Source organism: Oncorhynchus nerka, linkage group LG16 (genome assembly GCF_034236695.1).
Source record: "Oncorhynchus nerka isolate Pitt River linkage group LG16, Oner_Uvic_2.0, whole genome shotgun sequence".
Taxonomy (NCBI): Eukaryota; Metazoa; Chordata; class Actinopteri; order Salmoniformes; family Salmonidae; genus Oncorhynchus; species Oncorhynchus nerka.
Genome location: NC_088411.1, coordinates 25,565,669 through 25,584,671, shown reverse-complemented (window position 1 = coordinate 25,584,671; position 19,003 = coordinate 25,565,669). Strand labels below are relative to the sequence as shown.

The 19,003-nt window shown below is 42.3% G+C and overlaps 1 protein-coding gene across 3 annotated transcripts in view; it reads right to left on the bottom strand.

Annotated features, from left to right (window-relative positions):
• The window catches only part of LOC115144317 (polypeptide N-acetylgalactosaminyltransferase 2), an 86,402-nt gene extending 77,997 nt beyond the window's left edge, over positions 1 to 8,405 (bottom strand). Inside the window, exon 1 of one of the 3 annotated variants that reach the window (XM_065002541.1) lies at positions 8,385 to 8,405. In XM_065002541.1, the coding sequence (XP_064858613.1) occupies positions 8,385 to 8,390 (6 nt within the window). In that variant the 5' untranslated portion in view covers positions 8,391 to 8,405. Of the gene's footprint in view, positions 1 to 7,919; positions 8,277 to 8,384 lie in introns of those variants that run through there. The other 2 variants (XM_029685246.2, XM_029685247.2) reach the window with 2 other exon arrangements.
• Between the last annotated feature and the right edge of the window lie 10,598 nt (positions 8,406 to 19,003).

Sequence of the window (19,003 nt, the reverse complement as noted above, 5' to 3'; positions counted from 1 at the left end):
ACATGGTCCAAACAGGATGCAAGACAGTAATACTGCAAGAAATATGGCAAAGCTATTCATTTTTTTGTGTTATGTTTGGAGCAAATCCAATACAACACGTTACTAACTACCACTCCATATTTTCAAGCATAGTGGTGGCTGCATTATGTTATGGGTATACTTGTAATCATTAAGGACTGGAGAGTTTCACAATAAAAAAAAAGAAACTAATGGAGCTAAGCACAGGCAAAATCCGAGAGGAAAACCTGGTTCAGTCTGCATTCCACCAGACACTGGGAGATGAATTCACCTTTCAGCAGGACAATAACCTAAAACACAAGGCCAAATCTACTAGTTGCTTACCAAGAAGACAGTGAATGTTCCTGCATGGCCGAGTTACAGTTTTGACTTAAATCTACTTTAAAAATCTTTGGCAAGAACTGAAAATGATTGTCTAGCAATGATCAACAACCAATTTGACAAAGCTTGTAGAATTTCAAAAAGAATAACGGGCAAATATTGCACAATCAAGGTGTGCAAAGCTCAGAGACTAAAAGCCCATTTATGCTTCACCTGGACATGTGATCGGAGGTTCCGTATGCAGGGTGTGACGAATTGCGGAGCCTCCGGAGGCATGCAGAGGCCAAATTGAGCTCCGTACCGCATCATTGTGTGCCTCCCAGATTTTGTAACAATGCGGAGGGCACCGTATAGCTCCGCATTGACATGATTGGTTGAAGGTAGGTGGGTGCAAGAGGTCTTGTATAAACACAAACTCACTTCCTTGAAGCACAAAACATGTATGAATGCCCTGACTTCTGCAGAGGCTGTATCACCGTAAATGCTGCATGGCAACACAGATGTCGGATTGACCATCCAGCACCTTTTACCCAGACAGACTCACAGCTGTAATCTCTGCCAAAGGTGATTCTAACATGTATTGACTCAGGGGGTTGAATACTTAAGAAAATTAGAAATATCTGCATTTTATTTCAATACATTTGCAAACATCTCTAAAAACACATTTCACTTTGTCATTATGGGGTATTGTGTGTAGATGGGTGAGAATAAAATATACAATTTGAGCTTCTACTTTTAAAAATCCACCTTTCCAGAAACAAGTCTCTCATTGTTGACACTTGCTATAGACCACCCTCTACCCCCAGCTGTGCCCTGGACACCATATGTGAATTGATTGCCCCCCATCTATCTTCAGAGCTTGTGCTGTTAGGTGACCTAAACTGGAACATGCTTACCACCCCAGCCATCCTACAATCTAAGATTGATGCCCTCAATCTCACACAAATTATCAATGAACCTACCAGGTACAACCCCAAATCCGTAAACACAGGCACCCTCATAGATATCATCCTAACCTGCTTTCCCTCCAAATACACCTCCTCTGTTTTCAACCAACATCTCAGCGATCACTGCCTCATTGCCTGCATCCGTAATGGGTCTGCTGTCAAACAACCACCCCTCATCACAGTCAAACGCTCCCTAAAACACTTCAGCAAGCAGGCCTTTCTAATTGACCTCGCCCGGGTATCCTGGAAGGATATTGACCTCACACCATCAGTAGAGGATGCCTGGTTAGTCTTTAAAAGTGCCTTCCCCACCATTTTAAATAAGCATGCCCCGTTCAAAAAATGTAGAACCAGGAACAGCTATAGCCCTTGGTTCACTCCAGACCTGACTGCCCTTGACCAGCACAAAAACATCCTGTGGCATACTGCATTTGCATTGAATAGCCCCCATGATATGCAACTTTTCAGGGAAGTTAGGAACCAATATACACAGGCATTTAGGAAAGCTAAGGCTAGCTTTTTCAAGCAGAAATGTACATCCTGTAGCAAAACTCAAAAGTTCTGGGACACTGTAAAGTCCATAGAGAATACGAGCACCTCCTCCCAGCTGCCCACTGCCTGAGGCTAAGACACATTGTCACCACCAATAAATCCACTATAATTGAGAATTTCAATAAGCATTTTTCTACAGCTGGCCATGCTTTCCACCTGGCTACCCCTACCCCGGTCAACTGCCCTGCAACTCGCCCAAGCCTCCCCCATTTCTCTTTCACCCAAATCGAGATAGCTGATGTTCTGAAAACGCTGCAAAATCTGGACCCCTACAAATCACCCGGGCTAGACAATCTGGACCCTCTCTTTCTAAAATTATTTGACGAAATTGTTGCAACCCCTATTACTAGCCTTTTCAACCTCTTCCGTATCATCCGAGATCCCCAAAGATTGGAAAGCTGCCGCGGTCATTTACCTATTCAAAGGGGGAGACACTCTCGACCAAAACTGCTACAGACCTATATCTATCCTACCCTGCCTTTCTAAGGCCTTCGAAAGCCAAGTTAACAAACAGATCACCGACCATTTCGAATCCCACCGTACTTTCTGCGCTATGCAATCTGGTTTCCAAGCTGGTCACGGGTGCACCTCAGCCATGCTCAAGGTCCTAAACGATATCATAACCGGCAATAATGTGCAGCTGTATTCATCAACCTGGCCAAGGCTTTCAACTTTGTTAATCACCACATTCTTATCGGCAGACTCAACAGCCTTGGTTTCTCAAATGACTGCCTCGCCTGGTTCACCAACTACTTCTCTGATAGAGTTCAGTAGGTCAAATCAGAGGGCCTGTTGTCCGGACCTCTGGCAGTTTCTATGGGGGTGCAACAGGGTTAAATTCTCAGGCCGACTCTCTTCTCTGTATACATCAATGATGTCACTCTTGCTGCTGGTGATTCTCTGATTCACCTCTACGCAGACGACACCATTCTGTATACCTCCGGCCCTTCTTTGGACACTGTGTTAACTAACCTCCAGACGAGCTTCAATGCCATACAACTCTTCTTCCATGGCCTCCAACTGCTCTTAAATGCAAATAAAACTAAATGCATCTACTTTGTGCATGACACAAGTCATTTTTCCAACAATTGTTTACAGACAGATTTTTTCACTTATAATTCACTGTATCACAATTATAGTTTGTTAGAAGTTAACATACGCTAAGTTTACTGTGCCTTTAAACAGCCTGGAAAATTTCAGAAAATGTCATGGCTTTAGAAGCTTCTGATAGGCAAATTTACATCTTTTGAGTCATTTGGAGGTGTACCTGTGGATGTATTTCAAGGCCAACTGTCAAACTCAGTGCCTCTTTGCTTGACATCATGGCTGATTGCTTTTGATTTTCCCAAGACCTCAGAAAAAAAATTGTAGACCTTCACAAGTCGGGTTCATCCTTGGGAGCAATTTCCAAACACCTGAATGTACCACGTTCATCTGTAAAACAATGGTACGCAAGTATAAACACCACGGGACCATGCAGCCATCATACTGCTCAGGAAGGAGACGCATTCTTTCACATAGAGATGAACGTACTTTGGTGTGAAAAATGCAAATCAATCCCAGAACAACAGAAAATGACCTTTTGAAGATGCTGGAGGAAACAGGTACAAAAGTATCTATATCCACAGTAAAACGAGTCCTATATCGACATAACCTGAAAGGCCGTTCAGCAAGGAAGAAGCCGCCGCTCCAAAACCACCATTATAAAAGCCAGACTACGGTTTGCAACTGCACATGGGGACAAAGATTGTACTTTTTGGAGAAATGTCCTCTGGTCTGATGAAACAAAAATAGAACTGTTTAGCCATAATGACCATCGTTGTGTTTGGAGGAAAAAGGGGGAGGATTGCAAGCCGAAGAACACCATCCCAACCGTGAAGCACGATGGTGGCAGCATCATGTTGTGGGGGTGATTTGCTGCAGGAGGGACTGGTGCACTTCACAAAATAGATGGCATCATGATGCAGGAAAATTATGTGGATATATTGAAGCAACATTTCAAGACATCAGTCAGGAAGTTCAAGTTTGGTCGCAAATGGGTCTTCCAAATGGACAATGACCCCAAGCATACTTCCAAAGTTGTTGCAAAATGGCTTAAGAACAACAAAGTCAAGGTATTGGAGTGGCTAATACAAAGCCCTGACCTCAATCCTATAGAAAAAATGGAGGGCATAACTGAAAAAGCGTGTGCGAGTGAGGAGGCCTATAAACGTGACTCAGTTACACCAGCTCTGTCAGGAGGAATGGACCAAAATTCACCCAACTTATTGTGGGAAGCTTGTGGAAGGCTACCCGAAACGTTTGACCCAAGTTAAACAATTTAAAGGAAATGATACCAAATACTAATTGAGTGTATGTAAATTTCTGACCCACTGGGAATGTGATAAAAGAAATAAAAGCTGAAATAAATCCTTCTCTCTACCATTATTCTGACATTTCACATTCTTAAAATAAAGTGGTTATCCTAACTGACCTAAGACAGGGAATTTTTACTAGGTTTAAATGTCAGCAATTATGAAAAACTGAGTTTAAATGTACTTGGCTAAGGTGTATGTAAACTTCCGACTTCAACTGTAGGTGTCTGGTTAGACTGTACATTTTCCTTCCAGACTCACATTTAGCATCTTCAATCCTAAATTAAATCTAGAATCGGCTTCCTATTTCGCAACAAAGCATCCTTCACTCATGCTGCCAAACATACCCTCGTAAAACTGACCATTCTACCGATACTCGACTTCTGCGATGTCATCTACAAAATAGTCTCCAACACTCTACTCAACAAATTGGATGCAGTCTATCACAGTGCAATCCATTTTGTCAACAAAGTCCTATATACTGCCCACCACTGCGACCTGTACGCTCTCATTGGCTGGCCCTCACCTCATACTCGTCGCCAAACCCACTGGCTCCAGGTCATCTACAAGTATTTGCCAGGTAAAGCCCCGACTTATCTCAGCTCACTGGTCACCACAGCAGCACCCACTCGTAGCACGCGCTCCAGCAGGTATATCTCACTGGTCACCCCCAAAGCCAATTCCTACTTTGGCTGCCTTTCCTTCCAATTCTCTGCTGCTAATGACTGGAACAAACTGCAAAAATCACTGAAGCTGGAGACTCATATCTCCCTCACTAGCTTTAAGCACCAGCTGTCAGAGCAGCTCACAGATCACTGCACCTGTACATAGCCCATATGTAAATAGCCCATCCAACTACCTCATCCCAATACTGTATGTATTTATTTATTTATCTTGCTCCTTTGCACCCCAGTAGCTCTACTTGCACATTCATCTTCTGCACATCTATCACTCCAGTGTTTAATTGGTATATTGTAATTACTTTACCACCATGGCCTATTTATTGCCTTACCTCTCTTATCCTACCTCATTTGCACACACTGTATATACTTTTTCTACTGTATTATTGACTGTATATTGTGTTTATTCCATGTGTAACTGTGTTATTGTATGTGTTCTACTGCTTTGCTTTATCTTGGCCAGGTTGCAGTTGTAAATGAGAACTTCTCACCTAGCCTACCTGGTTAAATAAAGGTGAAAAAAAAAGGTGTGTGTGATGTGATGTGATGTATGTATACACATTTAATCCATTTTGAATTCAGGCTGTAACACAACATGTGGAATAAGTCAAGAGGTATGACTACTTTCTGAAGGCACTTCATATTGTACCGTTTTGACAATAGTGCTAGTTTGCTGTACCTGCACCAAAACTCCAGTAATTTTCCATCATAGCTTGTCCTCCAACTTCTTTTTAAAATCGGGAGCAAATTTGTTTTCAGCATTCCTTTCCATGACTCATCTTTCCAAAACTCATTTTCACGTGGCTCTCTAGTCTCTCTGCAGCAGACATATGGTGAGCAAAATGTTGGGAACATTGAATCACAATAAAATCGCTAAACATATTGTATATCGGCACCTAAATATTGTGATAATATCGTGAGGTCCCTGGCAATTACCAGCCCTAATTCTGTTGCAGGCTCATCTCCCTCCACAACAAAAGTCAGACATCAGATGCCCCCTTCCCACAGACAGGAAACCAGCAGCATTGTTATCACCCCTATTTGAGTCCAACGTGGGAGCTTAGCATTGTGGTGGTGTTCCTGAGCAGTTCCTTGTGATTTGGCCTTGAGGTATCCCTCTGCCTTGTACTCGCCAGGGAAATTGGAAACTACTCACTGATAACTACCTTTAGTGGAGACTGGGCCTTTGTTAATCAAATCAGAATGTCAATAGGTCCCTTATCTAGCTGCACCACCTATCAACATAATGTCAAATGAAAGGTGCCAAATGACAGAGCACACACTGACAAGAGGAGAGCAAATAGTGGCCCAATAAAGGGGACAGGTGTTATCACAGGGGTTGGTTACATGATAAACCACTTTAATATATTTGCTGAATGCACAACTTAACAATAAGTGACGTGTTTGACCTCGTAATTTTTGTTTATTAACGGTTTATTAACGGTAACAGAGAAAGAATAATAAGGCTTGGGAGAGAGCTATACAGTACTTAGGTTATAAACTACAGGCAATAGCCTATTCCTCACTTGTAATCATATGACCATAGATAAGCATGAGTTTTAAACAATGGCAAACAACACAAAGGTTTGAATATTTTGTTACAATGTAGCCGATATAGGCTACTTCCTGCCACTATTGCAGCAGTCATAGTTGAATTAAGGAAGTGGTGTGTGCATTAAACACAGCTCTTGATAAAGTTGTTACAATGGCCTAGCTATTCAATCACACATCAAAATGATAGGCTACGATTAGTCCGATTAATTGGTATATACAGCCTGAAGCTAATGCCTGAAAAAAATGGTAAATGTTCCTTACAAGCCAGAATTTAAACTTACTCTACCTGTTGTCTGTGTGGTTTGTCATTCAGCTGCTCGAAATATCCACAGAAAAGTATTGTTTACATGACTTTTTGGAGATCATTAGGTATGTTATATGTTTGGCTCAGAGGTCAAATTAGTTTTATATTGGATATTCGGTTCACTCGTCAATAGCAAATTAACTAAGCACGCCGTGACAATGAAAACAGCATATCCTGAATCAGGGGAGGAAGGAGGACAATCAACACATTTTCTGTTTGAATTATACATTTTTTATTCAGATCTTAACCTTTAAAAAATGTACTATTCCCAAAAATAAAAGTGTGGATTGTTCTCCACTCTCCCTTAAATGATTATAAACTGGGCGGTTTGAGCACTGGATGCTGATTGGCTGACAGCCGTGGTATATCGAACCGTATACTGCGGGTATAACAAAACATTTATTATTTTTACTGCTCTAACTACTTTGGTAACCAGTCTATAATAGCAATAATGCACCTCAGGTGTTTGTAGTATATGGCCAATATACCATGGCTAAGGGCTGTATCCAGACAGTGCGTTGCGTGTTGCCTAAGAAAAGCCCTTAGACGTGGTATATTGGCCATATACCACACCCCCTCATGTGTTATTGCTTAAATATACCATTTTCATGGCATGCTTGGTTCAATACCTATTGACGAAAGAAACGAATTTTATATCGGTTCCCGAACCATAGAGCCTACCGGCTCTCTGAAAAGTCGGGTAAACAATACTTTTCTTGCGACAATTTGTCTCAAATTTCGAGCAACTTAAGTACAAACCGCAAAGACAACCCGTGGAGTAAGTTAAAAATTTAATTGTATAAAACATTCTTGCTTGTAAGGAACATTTACACGATTTTGTAGGCATTAGTTTCAGGCTGTATATACAAATTAATTGTGTATGACAGCCTGTTTAATCAGACTACGCTACGATTAGCTACCAGACGATACAACGTTCAAAGCATGCAATAGCTGTATTCCTATTAAGCAAATACAAATAATCTAGTTGATCATGGAAACAATAGATTTCTTAACGGTATACACTCGGAATTTGCGTTCCATAATATTAGCAGACTATCAAAATAGCCATGATAAAAATCTACACAACATGGTTCGCTTTTGTCTTGAAGCCATTCCATGTACTGAATTCTCGTTGAAGCGAGCTCTAATGAATTTTCAATAAGCTCAGAAAAGAGTCGGGGAAACATACCTTTCGGCTCAACGTTGTTCCTGAATAGAAATAATATGCTATGCCAAGCACCCAGAGGACAGCAAAGCATAGTAATATCCTCGATTTCCTTCGCATTGCTGTCTGTTTGAAAGTGAAATAATTGTCTGATAGGCTTTTGCTTTGATTAAAGCGTCCGGTATCTGAGCTGTGTTCAGTGGAGCTTCAGCAGTCGAGTAGAGAGACCAGGAAACAGCCAACATCACCGGGTTAGAGGGGAAAGGGTAACCGTCTCTAATCCAATCACACTCCGTGGAGACACCATCGAAGGAGGAGTGATGGGGGTTTAAGACGCTTGTCCATGCATTCTCGAATTTGACAGAATAAACATTGTTTACAATATTGTAGCGATTTATTAGAGAATGTATCATTTGAGCGTTTGCAACATTGTCGCAGTGGATTATAAAACGATCCAGCAGTTTGTGTAACAGATTAGGCGGAGCCTACCTTCATGGTCAGTGTAGATGAGATGGTAGCCAGCAGATCTGACCAGCTTTCTTACAGCTGCAATTGGGTCGGACAGCATTCCTGTGTATATTATTAAGAGACCACGGAACGGTGCGAAATATTGCTCAGAAAATGTACCTTAATCCGGAGATGATAAAGGTGTTGTACTCCGAATTGCCCATTATCCCAACTGTTACACAGGGAAGATTGAATGACTGCTAGTTTAAATAAACTGCCATTTCGTCCTCATGCTTGCTAGCAGCAACAGCAGCCATTATGGAAAAATGATCCCAGCCATTATCACCTTGGCTGCTATTGGTTCATGCACCTCAGCCATCTACAAACACATAGCCCATTAGCTGTAGTGGCATACAATTGTAATGTCATACCCCTGAAAGGGGGGAAATATGAGAAATTATTCACACTGACACAGCATCAGCGACAACCAAACAAATTAATTGTTTTTAACTGTAGCCTATTTGCATGTGATGTACCAAGGCCTATATGGAAGATGGGACATGTGGAGCTGTATATATATATATTTTTTAATTTATTTAAAGGCCCTAACTTGTTTGATAAAGTTAGTACAGGTTTTCTCAGAGGACCCCCCCATTTAGGAACCACTGTACTCTCTCGGTCTCCACTGCTTCCTCCTGCATACATTGCAGCCTGCCTCAGCTTCACCACTGAGCGCCATGCCAAGACGCATGAAAGCTGTGATTGTAAATCAGGGTTATTCCACCAAATATTGATTTCTGAACTCTTCCCAAGTTAAAACATTAGTATTGTGTTGTTTAAAAATGAATATGAACTTATTTTCTTTGCATTATTCAAGGTATTTTTTGTTGTTGTTATTTTGACCAGATGTCATTTTCTGCAAATAAATGCTCTAAATTACACTATTTTTATTTGGAATTTGGGAGAAATGTTGTCAGTAGTTTATAGAATAAAACAAAAATGTTAATTTTACACAAACACATACCTATAAATAGTACAACCAGAGAAACTGATCATTTTTCAGTGGTTTCTTATTTTTTTCCAGAGCTGTATATATGTATATATATATATATTTAGGGGGTAGATCAGCTTTTATATTGCAGATTGATGGAAGCTTCCATATATTTTTGGTAAATAAGGTGCCTTTGGAAAATATTCAGAACCCTTTACTTTTTCCACATTTTGTTATGTTACAGCCTTATTCTAAAATTAATTATATTCGTTTTTTTCTCCTCATCAATCTACACACAATACCCCATAGTGAGAAAGCAAAAACAGGGGTTGGGTCATTGTCCTGTTGAAAAACTAATTATAGTCCCACTAAGCCCAAACCAGATGGGATGGCGTATCGCTGCAGAATTCTGTGGTTGCCATGCTGGTTAAGTGTGCCTTGAATTCTAAATAAATCACAGACAGTGTCACCAACAAAGCACCCCCACACCATAACACCTCCTGCTCCATGCTTTACTGTGGGAAATACAAATGCAGAGATCATCTGTTCACGCACACCGCGTCTCAGAAAGACACGGCGGTTGGAACCAAAAATCTCCAATTTGGACTCCAGACCAAAGGACAAATTTCCACCGGTCTTAATGTCTACTGCTCGTGTTTCTTGGCCCAAGCAAGTCTCTTCTTATTGGTGCCTTTAGTAGTGGTTTCTTTGCAGCAATTTGACCATGAATGCCTGATTCACACAGTCTCCTCTGAACAGTTGATGTTGAGATGTGTCTGTTACTTGAACTCTGTGAAGCATTTAATTGGGCTGCAATGTCTGAGGCTGGTAACTCCAATGAACTTATCCTCTGCAGCAGAGGTAACTCTGGGTCTTCCATTGGTCTACAATGTTTTTTCGGAGGTCTTGGCTGATTTTTTTAGATTTTCCCATGATGTCAAGCAAAGAGGCACTGAGTTTGAAGGTAGGCCTTGAAATACATCCACAGGTACACCTCCAATTGACTCAAATTATGGCAATTAGCAAGCTTCTAAAGCCATTACATCATTTTCTGGAATTATCCAAGCTGTTTAAGTAGATGTCCTAACCGACTTGCCAAAACTACAGTTTGTTAACAAGACATTTGTGGAGTGGTTGAAAAACTAGTTTTAATGACGCCAACCTAAGTGTATGTAAACTTCTGACTTCAACTGTATGTATGTATGTGTGTATGTATATATTCTACTGTTCAAAAGTTTGGGGTCACTTAGAAATGTCCTTGTTTTCCATGAAAACTTACATGAAATGAGTTGCCAAATGAATAGCAAATATAGTCAAGACGTTGACAAGGTTATAAATAATTATTTTTAATTGAAAAAATAGTGTCCTTCAAACTTTGCTTTCCTCAAAGAATCCTCCATTTGCAGCAATTACAGCCTTGCCGACCTTTGGCATTCTAGTTGTCAATTTGTTGAGGTAATCTGAAGAGATTTCACCCCATGCTTCCTGAAGCACCTCCCACAATTTGGATTGGCTTGATGGGCACTTGTTACTTACCACACGGTCAAGCTGCTCCAACAACAGCTCAATAGGGTTGGATATCCGGTGACTTTGCTGGCCACCCCAATATAGACAGAATACAAGCTGACTGCTTCTTCCCTAAATGGTTCTTGCATAGTTTGGAGCTGTGCTTTGGGTCATTGTCCTGTTGTAGGATGAAATTGGCTCCAATTAAGTGCCGTCCACAGGGTATGGCGTTGCAAAATGGAGTGGTAGTCTTCCTTCTACAAGATCCCTTTTACCCTTTACAAATCTCCCACTTTCTCCAGCATCAAAGCACCCCCAGATCATCACATTGCCTCCACCATGCTTGACAGATGGTGTCAAGCACTCCTCCAGCATCTTTTAATTTTTTCTGTGTCTCACGAATGTTCTTCTTTGTGATCCAAACACCTCAAACTTAGTTTTGTCTGTCCATAACACTTTTTTCCAATCTTCCTCTGTCCAGTGTCTGTGTTCTTTTGCCCATCTTTATCTTTTCTTTTTATTGGCCAGTCTGAGATAAGGCTTTTTCTTTGCAACTCTGCCTAGGAGGCCAGCATCCCGGAGTCGCCTCTTCACTGTTGACGTTGAGACTGGTGTTTTGTGGGTATTATTTAATGAAGCTGCCAGTTGAGGACTTGTGCGGCACCTGTTTCTCAAACTAGACACTCTAATGTACTTGTCTTCTTGCTCAGTTTTGCACCGGGGCCTCCCACTATTTATATTCTAGTTAGAGCCAGTTTGCGCTGTTCTGTGCAGGGAGTAGTACACAGCATTGTATGAGATTTTCAGTTTCTTAACAATTTCTCGCATGGAATAGCCTTAATTTCTCAGAGCAAGAATATAGTGTCCAGTTTCAGAAGAAAGTTCTTTGTTTCTGGACATTTTGAGCCTGTAATCAAACCCACAAATGCAGATATTCAACTAGTCTAAATAAGGCCAGTTTTATTGCTTCCTTAATCAGAACAACAATTTTCAGCTGTGCTAACATAATTGCAAAAGGGTTTTCTAATGATCAATTAGCCTTTCTAAATGATAAACTTGGATTAGCTAACACAATGTGCCATTGGACACAGCTGAAAACTGGCGTGATGGTTGCTGATAATGGGCCTCTGTACGCCTATGTAGATATTCCATTTAAAAAATCAGCTGTTTCCTGCTCCAATAGTCATTTACAGCATTAACAATGTCTACACTGTATTTGAAGTTATTTTAATCAACAAAAAAAAGTGTTTTTCTTTCAAAAACATGGACATTTGTAAGTGACACCAAACCTTTTAACGGTAGTGTATATATTTTTTTCCTATATTATTTCCCACTAAACAAATCAAATTTATTTATATAGCCCTTCTTACATCAGCTGATATCTCAAAGTGCTGTACAGAAACCCAGCCTAAAACCCCAAACAGAAAGCAAATCAGGTGTAGAAGCACGGTGGCTAGGAAAAACTCCCTAGAAAGGCCAAAACCTAGGAAGAAACCTAGAGAGGAACCAGGCTATGTGGGGTGGCCAGTCCTCTTCTGGCTGTGCCGGGTGGAGATTATAACAGAACATGGCCAAGATGTTCAAATGTTCATAAATGACCAGCGCCGTAGTGAAGGGCGACTCCGGCAGCGCCATAGTGAAGGGCGACTCCGGCAGCGCCGGAGTGACGGGCGGCTCTGGCAGCTCCTGACTGACGGGCGGCTCTGGCAGCTCCTGACTGACGGGCGGCTCTGGCAGCTCAGGACAGACGGGCGGCTCTGGCAGCTCAGGACAGACGGGCGGCCCTGGCAGCTCAGGACAGATGGACGAACCTGGAGGGAGGAGACGGAGAGACGTGGGGCTGCCACAGGACCCACCAAGCTGGGGAGACCTACAGGAGGCCTGGTGTGTGGAGGAGGCACCGGATGGACCGGGCTGTGAGGGAGCACTAGAGCCCTGGTGCGCAGCCTTGGCATCACTCCTCCAGGCTGGATGACCACTTTAGCCCGGACCCTCCAGACTGCAGGCACAGGTTGAACCGGGCTGTGGGTGAGCACTGGAGATCTGGTGCATACCACTCGCACCTCTCCCTTAGGCTCAATGCCCACATTCGCCCGACTCGGGTGGAGCGCAGGCATAGGACGCACTGCACCCTCCCAGCGCCCCGGAGACACAGCACGCAGAGCCGGCGCAGGATACCCTGGGCCGAAACGGCGTACCGGAGACCAGACACACTGAGCCGGCACAACACGCCCTGGCTGGATGCCCACACTCGCATGGCACTTGCGGGGGGCTGGCCTATAGCGCACTGGGCTATGAGAGCATACTGGCGACACCGTGCGCTTGACCACATAACACGGTGCTTCCCCCGGTAAGCACGAGGAGTGGGCTCAGGTCTCCAACCTGACTCCGCCACACTCCCCGTATGCCCCCTCCCAAAAATGTTTGGGGCTGCCTATCGTGCCTGTTGCGCTGCCGTGCTACCTCCTCCTATCGCCGCCGCTCAGCTCTCGCTGCCTCCAGTTCTTCCTTGGGGCGGCGATATTCCCCAGCCTGTGCCCAGGGTTCCTTACCGTCTAAAATCTCCTCCCATGTCCATGAGTCCAGAGGACGCTGCTGCTCGATACCACGCTGCTTGGTCCTTGCTTGGTAGGTGTTACTGTAACGAATCTCTTCTTCGTCCAAGGAAGAGTAAGAAGGATCGGACCAATATGCAGCGTGGTAAGTGTCCGTCATAATTTATTGACTGAACGCACAAAAACAAAATAACAGGGTGAAATGGAAGAAACAAAACAGTTCTGTAAGGTGACATACACTAAACAGAAAATAACCACCCACAAACAAGAGTGGGGAAAACAGGCTACCTAAGTATGATTCTCAATCAGAGACAACGAACGACACCTGCCTCTGATTGAGAACCATACTAGGCCAAACACATAGAAATATAACAACCTAGAAAAAAGAACATAGACTACCCACCCCAACTCACGCCCTGACCAACCTAACACAAAGACATAAAAAAGGAACTAAGGTCAGATCGTGACAATTTGATCATTAAATGTACATAGAAGTCTGTTCCAGCCCAACAGTGAATAGGCCTACATCAAATGATCTGGGATGCATAATAAAGCCTGCAGGCTTATTTCCACTGTGGTCCTCTCATAAGTTGAGCACAGCCAGATGGTACTAAATCCATTAACAAAGCATTGTTTAGTAACTGGATATTCTATTTGTATTATTTCCAACATTTATTCACAAGTTCTCTCATATCAACAAACTGTTGACCCACAGTGAAGAGGCTCATTGAGTATTTTGGCTAATGTAACTAGCGAATAGTATGTCATCTATTTGTTTCCCCACAATTTCATGATAATGATTGAGAAGGCCGCAGTAATATCTACTTCATGTCTTAAACCTTAAATGCTGTGCGTTAATCCTTCTCTGGCACTAATATAATTAATTGAATGGCCTAATTCATGTGGTCTCACTCTCAAAGTATGACATCCTAGCCTAGGCTACTGATCATAGAAGTTCACACAATTATAGTTAATATCACCAAGGCTTTGCAGCCACCACATCTCTTTGTACTCCTCTCTAATACTTGGCCCAACACTGCCTAATAGCCAGAGTCTTTCCCAATTAAATACTTTACAACATGTATTCAGCTATTCCGTTAACATAAAAAAGAATACAAATGATTATAGCACCCTGTTGTCCTCTAATAGGAGGCTTTTTTCCAAATATATACATAATACATTCTAGCAGTATCAAGGAAAATCTATTTTTGCATGACATTTTTCAGACATCAGAGAAGGCATCTCTCTAAATAACCTTTCCCTTGTGCTCAGGGCACACAATGTAGTAATTAGTATCTCTCTCCATCTCTTATTATGAAAAGGAAGAATAGAAGGTTTAACACGCCTCTGATTGATCTCAGTGAATTTAGCGTCGCATACAAACAGCTTAATGAATCAATTAGGCTCCATACAAATCAACATTAGAGCATCAGTGAGAGGTAAGCCCACGTCAAAATAGATTTCATTATTAAATTGGGCTTTTTTTGTCGATAGATTAAATGGAGACAGAAAACTGTATACTGCAAGTTCCTTTGTAGGCCTACTTTGGTTCCTTGTTGTAAAACGACAAAGCTGTATGCAGGGTCAGAGAGCTTTTCCATGTAATTAATCAACACCTATGGTGAGATGGCATCTGTTACTACAGAGTTACTGACTCACAGAGGCCTGCATCTCTAGACAGGACTTCCAAACTCCCAATTAAAACACAGAAGATGGAGTCTCTGATCACAGGATTCCCAAGCCACTCCCAAAGACAGAGCAAGTATGGTTCCAGAGCTGTAATTGCCATTGACAAGAGGCCGCATGGTAGTTCTGCCAGAAAAATGTAGGTTCCCCTCATTAAAGTAAGAGGAGCTTAAACAAGAGTTGTCAAGTAGACTTCAAGGGCTATTAGAGGACTTCAAGGACTATTGGAAAGACACAGGTTAATAAATATTGAAGGGATGTCCAGATGAGAGTGACTTCTGAGCATCAGTATGAATCGTTTCAATTACAGTACCTCCTCACACGTCAGAGCGGTTGTCGGGCTGTTACATCAAGGGGGGAACAAGATGGTGTGAACAGAGGAGATGATTAATTAACGAGTGGTGATCCAGAATGCTGACAATGATATTTCCCAAATAATCATATGAGTTAAACTAAAAACACAAGAGGCTAAATTCGGTTGTCAGTTGAAAGGTGTTTCCTACACACGTTGGTGCCCCCCCCTGGTGCGGGACGAAGAACCCGCTCATCCCGCAGATCCAGCCATGGACCCAGGCTGAACACTGTGCCCGGACTGGACCTAGGTGCAGAAGAAGACTCCTGCCATGGAGCTGGACTGGACGCCGTGTTCGGACTGGAAATTGGCGTAGAGGAAGACTCCTGTCTTGGAGCTGGACTGGACGTGTGAGAAACTCGTCATCATGCAAGCGGTCAGAGAAGTGAAAATTATGGTCAGTAAAGAAAACTTTATGCTCGTCTCTCAATTCAAAAAAACGTGTCAATACTTTGCCCTTTGATAACCAGCGCACTTCTGTACGTTGTAAAATCGTTACATGGTCACTGCCCATATCATTGCATAGTGCAGAAAATACACGAGAGTTCAGGGGCCTTGCTTTAACAAAGTTAACCATTTACACTGTAGTGTCGAAAACATCTTTCAAGCTGTCAAGCATTCCCTTGGCAGCAAGAGCCTCTCAGTGGATGCTACAATGTACCCAAGTGGTGTCGCGAGCAACTGCTTGCACGCGCGTTACCACTCCACTATATCTCCCCATAATGGCTTTTGCGCCATCAGTACAGATACCAACATGAGCTGTTAGTGGAATTCCCGCGAGAGAGTAACGGTTAATGTGATTGGATGTTAGGCTACCTGTATTTGACATTGTGTTGTTATTTCGCTGTACACTAGATGGTTTAATTGTATTTTTGCCAGTGGAACGAGGCTACTCAGACAAGTAAAAACCTCACCCAAATGTATTGCCCCGTTGGAAAATATAAATGTGTTTGAAAATGTGAATAACATTTTTATTTATTTTTATGTTTCATTTAAAAAATCACATTTTTATTTGGTGTACCCCCTCTACGGCAACTGAGTTAGGAAGGACACCTGTATCTTTGCAGTGACTGGGTGTATTGATACACCATCCAAAGTGTAATAATAACCACCATGTTCAAAGGGATATTCAATGTCTGCTTCTTTGCAAGGCATTGGAAAACATACCTGGTCTTTGTGGTTGAAATTCACTGCTCAACTGAAGGATCTTACAGATAATTGTTTTTGTGGGGTACAGCAGAGAAGAGGTAGTCATTCAAAAGTCATGTTAAACAGTATTATTGCACACAGAGTACTGGCAACTTATTATGTGACCAGTTTTTTAAAGTTTTTTGCCCTTTTTCTTCACCAATTTCGTGGTATCTATCTAATTGGTAGTTACAGTCTGGTCTCATCGCTGCAACTCCCGTACGGACTCGGGAGAGGCGAAGGTCGAGAGCTGTGCATCCTCCGAAAACACAACCCAACCCACTGCTTCTTGACACAATGCCAACTTAACCCGGAAGCCAGCCGCACAAATTTGCCCAGAGGAAACACTTTACATCTGGTGACTGTGTCAGCGTGCAGCCCACATGAGTCGCTAGTGCGCGATGGGACAAGGACATCCCGGCCGGCCAAACCCTCCCCTAACCCGGACGCGGCGACAGAGCCTGGACTCGAACCCAGAATCTCTAGTGGCACAGCTAGACCACTGCACCACTCGGGAGGCCCATTATGTGACTAGTTTAAGCAAATCTTTACTTATTTAGGGTCGCCATAATTGGGTTTAATACTTATTGACTCAAGACACTTCAGGTTTTCATTTGTATGACATAATTACACTGGGATATTATGGGGTTTTGTGTGTAGGTCAGTGATTTTTTTAAATCGCAATTTAATCCATTTTAAATTCAGGCTGTAAAACAACAAAATGTGGAAAAATTCAAGGGGTGTGAATACTGTATTTTTCAAGTAATTAACTATTCCTACAACAGCATATGCGTGACAAACACAATAATGCAGATCTTTATTGACCTTAACAGAGCTATACATACTGTACAACGGCAGGCTGGTGTACTAGCATAACTATATAACATTGTTACCCCCATACAATAACTCTACAGAAATCCGCCCCATAATTCTACATGACTTTCCCACCCTGGGCAAACATCATTATAACAAATGCGTGGCATAAATGGAAGTCATTGTAGCTTCTTCTGGGACCTCCCTACACAATCTTGATATACATTGTTAGTTGGACAGAATCAAATCAACTCATTATATATTAGTTGATAGATTAGTTTACTTAGCTTTACCTTATGGGGTGGAATTAATTTAACATGTTAGTTCAGTGATTGACATCCTACAAGCAGCCATTCTATTCTGCTTAACTTTTCAATGTTTAACTAACATGAATTACAGGTTTTCAGTGATGCAATAAGATCTTGGAAGGTTAGTGCCTTCACTGAATACAAAGCACCTGAGTCACCTTTAGTAAAGACCATAGTTGCACATTGTGAAATCTTTCCTGACATTTTTCCATCTCATCCGTTGCCCAAAAATAATTACAACAAAATGCCTTGTGTTAAAAGGGAAACACATTCCACCAATCCCTTACTAGTACCTGTACACCACACCAATACACCATCTATACCCCAACAAACACTGCACTTCATTCCTTGCACAGACAGTGTGCTGTTCAGAAAGGCCTCGTCTTTATTTGTAGTACCTATGGTTGGGTGGCAGTTCCAACCATTTTTTACTGTACAGTGATAAGGATGCATGTCATTCCCCCAGCCTGGCTGTTTAAGCCTGAAGCTTCTCCCTTGTTCTCCACCCACCAATCCCCTGACATCTGAAATGTTATGGCTAACACACTCATACCCAATCACACATCACCCATGCTGCTTCGAGGGGTCTACCAGTGAGATCAGAGCCCCCAGAGTTTGTGCAGCTGCAGGAAATATAGAAAAGGGGGTCTGAGCCCTCACTGGACCAGCACACACGGCTCCCTTTCTCAGGAGTGTCATACACCCCCAAAATCGGAGGGGGTACAACGTATGTGAGGATGACTGGGGGATGTTAAAGTTGGAGAATTTTGCATTTTCTAAACACCTGAAACATTCTCCTGCAATCTAGAGCCATAATCATTATGCTAATATAAGTTTACCTCTTGAGCTGTCTGTATCCTGACTGGTGTTTTTTTTTTTAAGAAACTAAATGTGCTTGTCTGCATCTCTGCTAAAATCTGGGTAAAGGATTGAAAGGTATGTGAGTCTTATTCAGTACATTTAGTTATTGCTTGCTTTTCTAAAGTCTACCAACCTTGCCACCAGGCATGCCAGCTAAGGTAGCTTTTTACTCTAACTTGATTGATAGGTATGATAGAATTACATATAGCCATACCATGGGTACAAGTTGTCTGTTTACCCTCTCTGGTCATTTGAAGGCCAGAGGGATATTCACTAACACAATTAGGCCCATAAATGGCACCCGGTTGACACACAGCAACCCTATGAAAATAGGCAGACAGTAATTGTTCTAATTTCTTCGTGTTGTGAGGCAATGTCAGGGTTATGACTTTGGGAGAACT